Source organism: Miniopterus schreibersii (genome assembly GCF_964146895.1).
Source record: "Miniopterus schreibersii genome assembly, chromosome: 1".
Lineage (NCBI taxonomy): Eukaryota > Metazoa > Chordata > Mammalia > Chiroptera > Miniopteridae > Miniopterus > Miniopterus schreibersii.
The window spans coordinates 41,355,690-41,370,362 of NC_138101.1; the positions used below are offsets into that span (position 1 = coordinate 41,355,690).

General features: G+C 34.8%; 1 protein-coding gene across 6 annotated transcripts in view; it reads right to left on the reverse strand.

Annotated features, from left to right (window-relative positions):
* ANKRD17 (ankyrin repeat domain 17) overlaps positions 1 to 14,673 on the reverse strand; it is a 159,026-nt gene that overhangs the window by 37,829 nt on the left and 106,524 nt on the right. For all 6 annotated transcript variants that reach the window (XM_081150791.1, XM_081150788.1, XM_081150787.1 and 3 more), the window contains 8 exons: positions 13,995 to 14,106; positions 13,717 to 13,862; positions 12,469 to 12,611; positions 11,692 to 11,905; positions 11,107 to 11,282; positions 9,921 to 10,083; positions 7,458 to 7,553; positions 5,976 to 6,092 (listed from right to left, as the gene is read on the reverse strand). In XM_081150791.1, coding sequence (XP_081006917.1) covers positions 5,976 to 6,092; positions 7,458 to 7,553; positions 9,921 to 10,083; positions 11,107 to 11,282; positions 11,692 to 11,905; positions 12,469 to 12,611; positions 13,717 to 13,862; positions 13,995 to 14,106 — 1,167 coding nt within the window. The remainder of the gene's footprint in view (positions 1 to 5,975; positions 6,093 to 7,457; positions 7,554 to 9,920; positions 10,084 to 11,106; positions 11,283 to 11,691; positions 11,906 to 12,468; positions 12,612 to 13,716; positions 13,863 to 13,994; positions 14,107 to 14,673) is intronic.

A 14,673-nucleotide genomic window follows, 5' to 3' on the forward strand; every position in this document is an offset into this window, starting at 1 on the left:
TGTGAGCAACAACATAACATTTCCCCCCTCCAAATTTGTTTCATACAATGACTGAATCTGCATATGCAAAACCCCAAATGTATCTAGTTTTTAAAGAGATATAAACAGGAACACTAGAGCAGGGGGAAGAGAAGTGTGTATATGGAAACAGGTAAGGGGATTTGATTTTAAACAGGGTGATCAGTGTAAGCCTCATGAAAGTTAAGTTTAAGCAAACATAACATGTACGAAATATTTCAGGCAAAGAAAACAGCCAGTACCTAAGCTATATTTTCAAGTAGGTCTGCAATGCTCAAGTAGGCCAGTTAATGTAGCTCAGAACAGAAAAAGACTGTCAAGACTATTAGGGAGCTTGTTCACCTAAGGCCTGCAGGGCATTTCAAAGGCTTTATCTTTTTATTCTGAGGGTTTTGAGCAGAAGAGTGACGATGTGATTTAAATGATGTAAGGGATCACTCTAATTGCTAAACAGAGAATAAAGAGCAATAATGGATTCAGGGAGACCAGTTAAATAACTACTGAGGTCATACATGTAAAAGACGGTATTAATGACTTCAACCAGGGTGAGAAGTGATGAAAAGTGATTAAGAGTCTAGATACACTTCTAAGGCAAAGGTAACAACGTTCTCCAACACATTAGAGAACAGACAGAAATCAAGGATGACTCAGTTTTTTAGTCTGAGCAATTACAAGATAGAGTTGTGGGTTTGGGGTGAGCAAAGATCAAGAGTTCACACTGGGACACAAGTATGAGATGTCTAATTAGGTATCCAAATGGACACATTGAGTAGCAAGCTGTATATATGAGACTGGTGTTTAGGGAAGGTGGCTGGATTAATGATACAAATTTGGGATCAGATGGTATATATTTAAAGCTAAGAGGTAGGATGAAATGGCCAGTGGATAAAGTAGATCACCTAATGAGCTAAGAGGCTCATCAACTAAGAGGGGAAACAAGGAGAAACTAGCAAAGGAGACACAGAAGTGGAGAAAAACAAGAGTGTGTAGTGTAATTATGGCTAAGTGAAGAGAGCATGTCAGGTTTATCAGGCTTAGTACAATAAGGATAGAAAAGTAATCACTGGATTTAGCTTCATGAAAGTCATTGGAGACTATAAAAGCATAGTCTTGTTTTGGTGGAATTGTGGGAGTGAGAACCTGGCAGGAGTACGTTCAAGAGAAAGAAAGAATTGAAGACAAGCAAAATAGACAAGGGGAGTAAAGAAATGGGGTTGTACCTAAAAATTGGGGAGAGGGGGGTTGGAAGAATCAAAGTTCTTTTCAAGATGGGAGAAATAAGTTCCTATGATGAGAATAACCCAGGACAGGGGGATAAATGATATGGAAGAAAACAGAATTGCTACAACAGTGTTTTGAGTACCAGAGACCAGATGGGATCTAGTTCACAAATGGAGGGACTGGTTACAAAAGTTTATTTAGTAACTAGTAGAAAGTCTATGGGTACAGGGACTGGTGGGTAGGTAGATGGGGTGGGAAAAGTCTTGGCAGTTTTCTGATGCTTCGGTTTTCTCAATGACGTAGGATACCATGCCACTAGGTGACTGAGGGTGAAGGAGAGGATGCACTTGAAGCCAGATGCTAAAGGAGAAAGTAATAAATAGTGGTATCGAAGACTGGAAGACTGGATCAAACTAGGGAAATACAGAGTGACTTCAGGGATGCATTAAAGGGTTTGCTATCACACATTTAAAGTAAAATTAGTCATCAAGGTTGAATGTTGTTTTTTCCTAAACACATTTTGTTACTAGGGTACAGATGAGAAGAGGGAGAAAGAAGAGAGCAAGAAACAATGAAGGGTGGTAGGATGTAGGATAAATGGATCCTATACTTGACTTGTAAACAGAGCATTGCCAGGACTGTTGGAGGCAGAATTCTAGAGGGAGAAAAGCTGAAAAGATAGGAAGTTTAATCAGAGAATGAAACGTATAAAACTGAAATTGTGGGATGGGAAAATTAATAGCTTCAGGTGATAGCAAAAAACTCAACTGAAAGTATCTATTAGGAATATTTTCTTTTTTTCTATTAGGAATATTTAAAAAATATACCCCTCATTTCTCCCTAAAAGGTTACGAACGTTTACAAAGAAAAAAGTAGGAAGAGAAACAATAAGCAGTAAGTGGAAGTGTAAAACAAATATCAAAAATGCAAACCAAGAATATCCACTACGAGTTCTAACAGTCAAGAACATAACCAAGTTGTTAATGTCCTAAGAGAACAGGCAATTAACTGAAAATTCCATAGTATGACCAGAGGAACTACTCAAGAGTGGAGACTACCACACAGTAAATGCTCAGTAAATATTTGCTGAATAATGATAAGGGAATGAATCTAATAAATAGCGAGTATCCTCAGCAGCAGGTTTTACAAACCTATTAACCAAAATTTTCAAATTAGGCTGATCAAAAAAGCATTTTTATACAAGCAATAAGCTACCCATGTAGAACATCAGCTTAGACCTGAAAAGACCAATCCCAGTGATGTTTCAAAATCAGAAATGGTAGAGCCAGAAAAGTGTTATTTTCCTAGATGTAAATCATAACTAAAAAATAGTGAACCATACTCTATCAGATCCTAATCTGGTGATTCTTCAAGTAGAAATATTGATATTATAGAACTTTCTCTATAATTGAGAATTCTATCTATATACCAACCCCATCAACACTGTAAAGTATCAGTGCATGTGGAAGAATCAACTTACATCTAATTAATTTATAAATAAAAATTAACACCTTTGATTTTAATATGGAAAAATGTGTAATTTGAAAGTTCCTTTTGACTTGCTTTAAATCTAAGGTTCTTGAAATCCTGATCATCAAGGTAAGAAATGTTGGCAAGAATTTGAGACATTGACACTCATGTATTGCTGATGGTACAGTAAGAAAATATTTGAAAGTATCAAATTTAAAATAAATTGGCTCAAGTGAACAAATTTTGTAAAAATAAAAGCACAAAAATATAAAAAATTATGTACAAAGATGTTTATTGTGACATTATTTGTAGTGATAAAAAACTGGAAACAAACTTACTATGGAGTGTATTTTAATAGTTACTTAAATCACTATCAATTGACAATATCCATCAGTTACTGAGGGGGGAAAAGCAAGTATTACAGTAATATGCTTGCATGACTGTTGTTTTTTTTAAGAGTTTTTATTGAATTTTAGCGAAAGGAAGAGGGGGAGAGAGAGAAACATTGATGTGAAAGGGAACATTGATCGACTGCCTCCTGCAAGCCCCCCCACTGGGGATGGAGCCTGAAACCAGAGGATGGAGCCTGGAACCTGGGCATGTGCCCTGACCAGGAATCTGCAACCCTTGGGTGTAGGAGACAATGCCCAACCACTGAGCCACATCAGCCAGGGCTTGCATGATTATTTTTTAAAAGTACACAATCTCCATATATGTAAAGATTTCCTTGTTCACCAAATATTTATGGAGTACCTACAACATGCCAGGAACCATTTTGTGGTGCATACGTTCTAGTGGTAGAGAGAAACAAAGTAAATAAAATACGGTATTTAGAATGTTACAAAGTAAAAATAAGGGAAGAAGAGTAGAAAGAATGTGGAAGGGAGAATAAAATAGGCATCTGCATGGGACATTCAAGGCAGAAGGTACACAGCGAGAGCAAAAAAGGATGGTTAATATGGAGGGAGCAAAGAGACTGAAAGAAAGGAATAAAAAAAAAAATAGGATAGGTGTAAGTAGTACTGTGGGTGGGTATATCATGTAGGATCTTAAAAGGCTTTATAGGTAATTACAGAGGTGAGAACTTTAGTTACCATACAAGGTTAATAACTTTAGTTAACTTATAATGATGACAGTATGTTTTTCTTTAGTTATCTTTGCATATTTCACAGTTTAAACTGAGCACATTATTGAAATAAAGAAAAACAACAATCAAGTTGATTGAAAACAGACTTTCTTAATAGATATCTCCTAAAAGCTGCTTTCTACTTTGTAATCCACATGTATGCTATACATTCTAAATGTACTTAATGTAATGAATAAACATCAAAGGTATGAGAATAGTTTTCTTAGAAATTCTAACATTTAAAAATAAGAGTAATTAAAAAACAGGATATTATAACACTTTAGGAAAAAAGAAGAGATAGGTTACCTTCAATTAAGGGAGAAGAGGGAACCAGAAAATTTACAATTAAAAGAACTGGTTCAAATCTTAGCCTAGCTTAGGCAAGTTACTTAGCTTCTCCACCTGTAATATGAGGGTAATAATATTTTTACTGAGAAGACTAAAATATGTATTCTATCATAAAACTTGACCCTATTATATTGCCTGGTATTTAGCAGGCATTAAGTAAATTATCAGATGAAACTGAATGTGAAAATAGGTCAATTAATAGTTATAGTAGTGTTTATAACAATAAGTACTTAATGTGCTTCCTTTTTTAAAAAACTTCAAAATGGCCAAAAAGCTAACTTTTGTTTGATCAGAATCTAAATCAGAAAATTTTTTCAATGAAGAATATCCAATATTAAATGTTTTCCAGAAAATAACCAGATATTTTCACATATTAGAAAAAAACATTCAGAATTCATATTTTCTTTATGCAAAATGAAATAATGAAATATATAGCTTAACAAAGTCAGCAAGTATGAAAGTATAAAATGGACCTGACTCAATCCCAAAAGGTTGTAATTATCACTATATATCCTTTATAAATTTAAACAGCATATGTTAAATTTTATAGCATTTTTAACCTTTTCTATAGAAGATGAAATGTGGCAGAGCATACATTCCCATAATATTCATGGCCAACCAGTTCTCGCATGTCACTATTTCTATTACATTCCTGAGAAGAGTTACTGGTAGGAAAGGGAGTAAAGGAGGAGCTATGGGGCTGCCCGAAATACATGTTGTTTGGTGCGCTTTACTCCCCTTGGGAATAGATGGAAATGATGCTGTAGTCTGCCCGAAAGAGAAAAGTACAAGAGAATTCATCCATTTAAAAAATGTACTCCTTAAACATTCCATCAAGTGGCTGTATTTCACTAGCTGGTTATGCCTTAGTAGTGCATTTGGTAGTTCTAGTAAATCTGTGGGCAACAAATTACAAGGTCTAAGATCAATGACATATAGATCTAGATGGGGATTAAGAGCTCATTAGTTGAGATAAGACTGAAGCTGAGGCCCTGCCAGGCGTGGCTCAGCAGTTGAGCATTGGCCAAGGATCCAGAGATGGCAGTTCAATTCCCGGTCAGGGCACATGCCCGGGTTGGTTGCGGGCTCGATCCCTGGTAGGGGGTGTGCAGGAGGCAGCTGATCAATGACGACTGTCTTATCACTGATGTTTCTCTCTCTCTCTCTCCCTTCCTCTCTGAAATCAATAAAGACAATATTTAAAAAAAATAAAAATACATAAAGTGTTTTTTAGAACAGTAATATATGCACTGGCCAGTTTGGCTCAGTGGTTAGAGTGTTGGCCCGCAGACTGAAGGGCCTCAGGTTTGATTCTGGTCAAGGGCACATACCTCGGTTGCAGGCTCACTCCCATCCAGGGTCAGAGGGCTTGCAGAAGGCAACCAATCTATGTGTCTCTCTCACACCAATGTTTCTCTCTGTCTCTCCCCCTTCCTTCCACTCTCTCTAAAAATCAATGTAAAAAATATCCTCAGGTGAGGAGTTTAAAAAAAAAAAAAAAAAGACGACTGAAGCTGAGCATTAAAGGCTAGGTTATCTGACTCCCAGATCAATTGCAATTCCTATAATAAAATTTTGTTAATTTGATTACAAAAAATTCTTTTAATAATATTTAAAATACTCATAATTCTCTCGCCTATTTGAGCCAAACTTGGAGAGAAAACCATGTACATAATTTAAAGCAAAAGCAACAACAAAATGAAACAAAACAAAAACGAATAGATTACAAATTAAAGGGAATAAAGCAGGAAGAAAAAAAGTAGGTATTTTCACATGTAAAGGTTATCATTACCTTTTCCAAGTCTAACTCCTCTAATAAAATGCTGGCATTTTTGTTTGCTTCAGCAGCCTGTCTATCTTTGGCTTGTACTATTGATTCCATACAAAGATGACACTTCTTCAGCATCTCCTAAAATGAAAAATTAAGATGTTCCAGCCTCAAAAAACAATTCACGTTTAGAGAGATTCCTGACAACATGAAGATATTAATTAAGGTACTTGAACATCTAAATATAAGCTATAAAGGAAAAAAGAATGCAAATAAAAATATACAAGCAAAGAGCTTTTACTGTTCTTCAAAATAATACTCATTTGATTAGTAATGTGGAAACTAAAATTATTTACTCCTATAATTTGAATATAAGAAATCATACAGCAAATGGAAGTGTGATAATTTATGTCAGCTGGTAAGTAGGCTTAAGGAAAAGTGTCAGTAAAGAAAACGGGATTTAAAAATTTTTGAAGTACTTCAATGATAAAAACTGTTGTCAAATGTTTAAGTTTTGTTGCTACAACTTCATGTTCAAGAATCACTGATTTAAAAAATCATAGACATATGTAATCTTCCCCTCCCCTCCCCAAAACCTAGTGGTATCCAGGAATGTCAATTATCATAGAGACATTTAGAGGCAGGCAAGACAGTGAATTACTTATGTTAAACAAAATCTATGGGGAAAATCTGCTCACTATTATGTAATAACTGCTGAGAAAATGTAATTAGGATATTTTATACTTGTTGACCTTTTTGGATTTTCAGAGCATGTCTTATAAACTCAGAATTAAAATCCCCATCAGGGGAAGATCTCAATTAAATCTCTAATAGGAAAAGAATTTATTTTACCTTCCCTACTTTTTCTGCAAAAACCCTAACCAGTTAAATAGTCAGAAACCTAAGCATATACGTTCTTTTTTACAGGCAAAAGGAAAGAAACCATGATTTGTACAGTTGATCCTGGAAATATATCGAGTTTGTATGATGCTGTCTTTTAAATGCCGTCTTTTAAAGGTTAATTCTTCAGCTGACAGTTATTCCAATTTTTATATAATATCGAAGACATTAAAGTTTTCCTCCCACGATTGCAAGTACTATGTTCGTTTTTGTTTAAGTACTAAAAAAAAAAAATATATATCCACCGGCTTGCTTCTTTCAGAATATATTGTTAGCCTGGATAAACATATATAGATTATAGCACTAATGAATAATAACATACACTTTAATTGTTTAGTGTTCACATAAAAGTAGCTTAGTACTATTTAAAAAGATAAAGTAAATCTATCACAAAGAATGTTTTACTGCTTCATTAGGTTAAGTAAATAATCCTAATGAATCTATTAAATAGCATACTTCATTCCCAAATCCTAGATAAATGAAAACTGCTATATACCATACATTATTGCTCAAACTAAGACTTTTTTCTTAGTGTGGGATATATGTGTCTAAAACCAAATGAAATTCCTAGCTCACACAGTGGGATGAATTTGATCAATATATTACCTTATCAGTGATGGTTGCTATGTATCTCATGCATTCAGAATCTGATGGAAACTGATTGACTTCTTTGACTAAGTAGCGCACCACCTTCACATGACCCTAAAAAATAGATATTAATGTCATATTTAAAACACACTCTAACAGAATTCAGTAAATCTACAGTCTGTCTTAAGTAAGGCTCCTTTGGCATTCGTGCTACAAAATAAAGACTTAATTGGGTCGAGGCTTTGGTTCTAGTAAGTTAAATCTACATTGTTCATTCTCATCCTAATCTTGACAAATGTACAGAGTAACCTGACTTAAGATCTAAATCACTCTGAACAAAATAAAAAACCAAACCCAAAAATCAAGGGTTGGAAGAAATGATGCTATGTCTGCAAGAGGAAAAAACCCTCATCATCCCCTCCCCAGCTAATTCAATAGAAATGAACATCCTGTTCAATTCTAAGTGTTAAAGAGTAGAAATAAGAATTTTCTTTCAGATAAAAACTGAATGCACAGCACTGTACTAGGTAGTGTGAAAAAAAGAAAATACACTTTCCTAAAGCATAAGTGTTAATTATATTATTCACTACAACAAAGCTCAGGAAGAAACACTGAAAATCTTCAAGACCAGCATTCGAAGGCTTTCCACTTTCTCCAACCTACACTACTGCTCTCTGACGCAGCGCCTGCAGGTTAGCCAGTCTGGATAAACCGCTGTTACATTTAGTATACTTCCTCCATTGCACCTATTTCCTTTCATCCGCGCCTTGGAAAACTACCCTTATCTTTCAATGAACAGCTTCAGTGCCATTTGTGTCATTCTTTCATATCCTGCTGACACTTCTGCAGTAATTACACTAATTACGGACAGCTCACAGTTACCTGACTTTGTCTGTGGATCTTCCTCCCTGATTAAACCACACATTAAAATAAAAAAAGTGTAGCTGCTATACTCTGTATAGTGTAATATCCCAACCATTATAGCTGCACATGGTAGATACTAAAAAAATAAATAATGGAATGAATACAAGAGTATAAAAGATAAGCATTTTGTTCTTAAGTAGCTAAGTCTATCTGGAAAGATAAATTATATGCATGTTAGACATTAGAGTAGTAAAAAGATATATATTTGTCAAACTGAATGGTGAAGGTATTAACAGACTGTAGAACTTCTACAAGTTTTATGGGATTAGATAACTCAATGTGAGCTCAAATATGATAGGAAGAGGTTTTGTAGAAGAGGAGATTTAAACTATATCCAAAGAATGAGCATATTTGGAAAAATCAGGAGGGGCATGGGCATTTCTGAGATGAGAACAAACGTGATGTGAGAGACAGGGACAAAGAACAGACCAAGCAAGAAGACTCTCCACATTCGGGACTCGTAATGGGAGATGAACTCTTAGAGCAATGGAGTGTGCTGGCTTTGAGTAACAAACTTAGAGTGTACTTCAGAGTATTACATAGGCTGGGAGACAGGAAAAGGTTCTTGAGACTGATACTAACATAGTGGAGTTGTTAGAAAGATCAACTTGATAATGATATGCTAGCCTTCTTGGAGAAGAGGCAGGTAGCTAGTGAGAAAGTATAAGTTTGACTGCTGAGGAAAAAGAAATAGAGCCTAGATAGTCTAGAATACCCAGAGAAAAGGTGGTATAAAAGGTGGTATAAAGGGCTGAAGTCAAAGAGAATAAGAACAAAAATAAAGAGACGATTTCTTGCAATTCATATAGTAAAAGTTTTCAATACAAAATAATTTGGAATCTACAAGGGATTTTACCTACATGTCTCAGAAAGACAAAATTCAAAATTATAATCCCTGAAATATCCATCTCATTTTCCCAGTAACAACTGAAAGTGCACTGAAGAGATCAACCAAATCATTAAATTACTTATACACAGCTCTACACTATGCACTATAAAAAAAGTTTCTCTTGCTTTCACAAAATTTATTTCTATTTCTGAATTAGTACACTTGATTTTCAGAAGTTTAAATATTGGCAGCTGGGCTTTCATTTAATTCCTTTTTTCTTGGTAAAGTCAATGATAAAAAATAAAATCAACTTAAGTTGAAGTTTTATCTGTTGTACTAATACAAGAAAACATTCATAAACAAGTAATTAGTTACTCTTAGTTGAATTTACATTTTGTGAAATATTAAGATTGTAACTGGATTCTGAAACCACTACTTAGAACAACTTTTTAGAAGTGTAGCTTTTGCCCTGGCTGGTTTGGCTTAGTGGTTGGAGCATTGGCCCACAGACCAAAGGGTCATGGTTTCAATTCCCAATCAACGGCATGTGCCTGCACTGCAGGTTTAATCCCTGGACCAGTTTGAGCTCATGGGGGAGGCCATCAGAGCGATTATTTGCTTATCATTTTACTGCTTTCATCACAAAACGAGAGTCTGTGGTGATCAGTATGCAATGCACTTCCTAGCCTAACTGAAAAACATACGCATGAATGATAAAAGACTTCTACCTTTCTAAATGCTGCCATAAGAGGAGTTATCTTGCGGTTATCTGCTGCGTCCACATCGGCACCTGCTTGCACCAATAACTGAACCACATCCAGGTGTCCACCATTTGCTGCTAGCCACAATGGAGTGTTCCCCTTCTTGTTACGTACGTCAATGTGAGCTCCCCTGAGTGAATGACAGGTATCACTGTTTAAAATGAAATGGAGTAACACAGCTAACAATAAAAATTAACTATTAACTTGTGAGAATATTCTGTAAAGATAAAATCTGTTTAATATTCAAGGACTAAAATATATTTTTCTCTCAAAATATTACTACAAAGAATTTCTAGTTGTTGAATTAAAAAAATAATGGTATAGCAATAATTGGTTTTTATTTTAAAAATAATGACTTGGTATAATAATGAGTTTCAAATCCTGAGAAAATGAAATTTTATTTAGTGAAAAATAAAGTACATCCTGCTACTATCACAATTAATATACTAAATAAACAATATCCTAGAGATACAAATAGTATCATATGAGGCAACTGCATCTGTTTTAGATTATTTATATTCATGTATTCGTATTTAGCTTCAGAATAACATGCAGGTTTAGAACTCAGTGGGCATCATAACATATGGTGAATATACAGTTGAATAGTAGTTGTTAGTAGCTACTACTACAAAATACTACTGCTTAGGACAACATGCAAAGGTCTTTAGGAAATCCAATTAAGCAGGCAAGCATTTTGGAAAACTGGCAGTCAACTTCTGACTGACAGCAGACAATATCCTGGACCTTGCCTGATAACTTGAACAATTCCTTAACTGTCATTTAAAAGCCCAAGTTACTATAAAGAACAAGAAAATCAGCAATGAAGACTGAGATTATTGCTAGACTTTTAGGACTCTGCAAAACTCAAGCTGTGTGGGACATGTGAATGTGGATGAAAACAGCTGGATGTTCAGATAGCTTATTATAGTATTTTAAAAGTGTATACACACAAGAAAGGAAGAGATATATTTCTACATTGCACTGAAATAAATCAATGTACAAAGCTCTGGATGGGTGGTAAATAACAGAGGTACGTTTAAAGGATAAAACATGTAGTTTATAGAAGTAGTCATATAGTACAGTTTGCCCAGAGAAAAGAGTAATCACTAGTAACACCATGGTCACAAATGTGAAGGGTATGGTAACATCATACCTGCCAATGAGAAGCTCACAGAATTTATAATGCCCTTTATCTGCTGCTATGGTTAAAGCTGTATCTCTCGAAGAGGGCACTGGAGGGGCATTAACATCAGCACCTTTATCCAAAAGAACTCGGCCCACCTCTGCATATCCACCAGAGGCGGCTTCCATTAGTGGTGTGAGTCCAGTCTAAGTTTAGTGAAAAATAAAAAACAACACATAAGAGAAAGGAAAGAGCTAAAATGTTAAAGAACAAAAATCTGGGGGAGCAACATAATATGGTTGTTATAAAGACTCACAACTAAATTTCCACACTAAAACTGCTAGCGTCTCTGAGTTACAACGTGATGTATTACAAGAAGATAATTCTACCTAATATCAATTTGGTGGGGGAAAAAAATCTGTAAGATGCAAGCATTTGGCATATTATAACTGGCACTCAATAAAATGTTCTCTCTCTTCTCTTTCATAATGGTACATATTTTTCAGCAATATCATTACCACCTATAAAATTTATTGAAGTATTTTCAAGAGTTAGTGCTTGAATGATTCATAGAGTGACGTTACTAGAAAATATAAATCTCAAATTTTTTCTTACCTTAGCTCTGTGTTCCACATTTGCTTTTCTATCAAGCAGAAGACTAACCACTTCAGTTCTTCCTTGGAAGCAGGCTAAGGTAAGGGCAGTGTTCCGATTGGTTTCTATTTGAGCATTTATGTCAGAGCCCATGTCTAACAGGAGTTTAACTGCAGCTGTGTGCCCATTCATAGCTGCTAACATCAGAGGAGAAATGCCCAATTTGCTACCAGTTCTGGGGGTGCAAGTATGAGGAGAACAAAAGGGAAAATACACATTTTAAATGTCCCAGGAAAATTGGATGACAATACAAAATTCTACTTCAGGATATATTTAAGATTCTTTATTTTGCAGGATTATTTAAAATAATCATTTATCTCAGCCCTACTCTAATAAGTCTTTGAGATAACACCAAGACTCCAATTAGAAATATTTTACCACCCAGAACTAGAATGTTTTCTGTATCTCATTCAACATAATGACTTGGGCTAAAAAATAATAATTAAGCTATTAAGATGGACTATCCATTTTAAAGAACATACTTGCTTAATAAAAACATAAGAAAAATGTGTTTACTTTTAGTACCATAAGAAATAGAGTAATTCATAAGTTTTTCAAGTTCTATGTCAATAATTTTAAATATGCAAATAAAATTTATCTTAAAAATCTCTAACGATTTGGATTCTAAATTTGTAATAAAAGTATTTCCTAAATATGGTATTAAAAGGATAACTGTTCTACAAATACCATTTTAACATAACACTCTTCAGGGGCTTGTAGAGAGAGGAAAAAACTTGCCTAGAATTAATTTCGGCTCCTGCATTTAGTAATATTTTGATAATGTTCACATAGCCACCAGAAGCAGCCAGGCTTAGAGGTGTGTAATCAGAAACATTCCTGTGCTCTTTATTTGCCCCTCGAGCTAACAACAGCTCCACCACCTGGGGGGGAAAAAAGGAAAAAATATGTTTTCTTATAGTGAGACAATATTCAAGGTGTATATTTTAAATTTCTTGTTGTGGGGTCTATTGTATAACAAAAGAAGGGAAAGTCCTTCTTTCATCTTTTGCACAACATCCTCAGATGACAGAAGGCTTAGAAACCAACAAAGAAACAGCTTTTCAAGTAAAATCCACTTTGGAATCTGTTGAAATGGCAGTATGTTCATGAGAGATCTGGCTCTCATGTGTTGTCATACAATGCTACTATGGAAATAGTATTTCTGTGTTATTCTACTACATAGTGGTAAAATAGAATACAGTTTTTTCATTTAAACATGTAAATGTCTTTAAAATATTTTTTAAAAACTTACAATAAAGCTAACACTTTTTCCCCAACATTTTACTATGAAAAATTTTAAACATACAGAAAAGTTAAAAAAAAAAAAAAATATATATATATATATATATATATATACTCACCACCTAGAATCTATAATTAATATTCTACTATACTTACTTTTCCACATTTATCCATCATTTTTTGATGCATTTCATCTCAAAGTAAATTGCAGACACCTGCAATTTTCCTTAAATACTTCAGCATATGTATCAATAACTAGACTATTATTTGTTTTGTTTTTTTAGGTGAAATTTTAGGTAAATTTTCATAAACATAATGTAATTTGAACTCGTTACTTACTCATGCCCCTTCCTACTCAACCCCACCCACAATTAGTTTCATCTATCTTAGATCTTCATATACATGAAATCACTGTGTTTCAGAGTCATTTGTGTGTGGAACAGCCAGATGAAGAGTTTGGAAAAGGTATTCTCAAGCTAACAATCAAAAGAAAAGGATATATTTCACATAGGGAACAGGTGACTGGCAAATAGAGACTCAAATACCTGAAGATATAAGACAGTATAAGCCTCTTTCTAATAGTTCAAGAATGGAGTTAGGAAGAGTGGGGCAACTTAGGGAAGGCATACTTTAGGCTTGTGATAAATCTAAATGTCAACTGATTGTTACCATAAAATCATGTAAGTTAAGGCATACATTTGCTAAATAGATGGAGGGAAAAAAATACACTGAAGAAAATGTTACCTCCTGTCTTCCCCCAGAACATGCCAAAGATAGTGGTGTGTCCTTAGTTCTTTCTGACTGGGCTTCAATGTCTGCACCATTGTCCAGCAATATTTCCACAACACCAACATGACCAGCTGTAGCAGCCAAGATGAGCGGAGTAAAACCTGGAGAATAATAATGATCTCACTACATGCTAAGCAAAGGAATAATACTATTTTCCATCAAAATAGGGCTAGAAGAAGTATTTCTTCAAGGAACACAAATAATCCAGAAAAGTTAACAAATGGAGGCCATACCTTTCTTGTCTCGGTGCTCAATACTAGCTCCTCTCTCTAGCAATGTTTGTACCAGTTCCTCATGACCACCAGCACAGGCAAGTGTTAGCGCTGTATCATGATTACTTTCAGTCTGTTAAAAAAATATATAATATGATTAGCTCATTATGTAATTAAAAATGTTAACATCAATTCCATAATAGGTACATGTACCGAATACATGCAAATAGATATGTACCACTCTACTGTAGCAAACAATTGGATAATAAGTTGTTTATCCATTAGGGATTAACCTGTGATTTTTTTAAAGGGTACAAATAATATTTGAAATCTATTGGCAATTCTTGAAGCAAACATGAAGTATGATTTTCAACCATATGCTGTTTTCAACTACATGATTAAAAGAAATGCTGTGGACTCCCTTCTAGCCATCAATGACAGTTACATGACAGTGATCCCTGAGGATAAAAATGATTTACTCAACTTACTGCCTAGAGAGTTTCTAGGCTGCTGTGAAGAAAGAGGGTACCGAACAGAGCCCAGCAGTCTCCCTGAGTTGAGAAGGCAGAGTTTATAGAGGGGTTCAGGTGGCTAAAATTCATGGGGCAGAGTACTGGAGAGGAAAGTGCTACAGAGAGCAAGTACTCCAGAGGGTTCTACAGAGGGTTCCCATGGAGTCTTCAACTGAGTTTTGATAAGC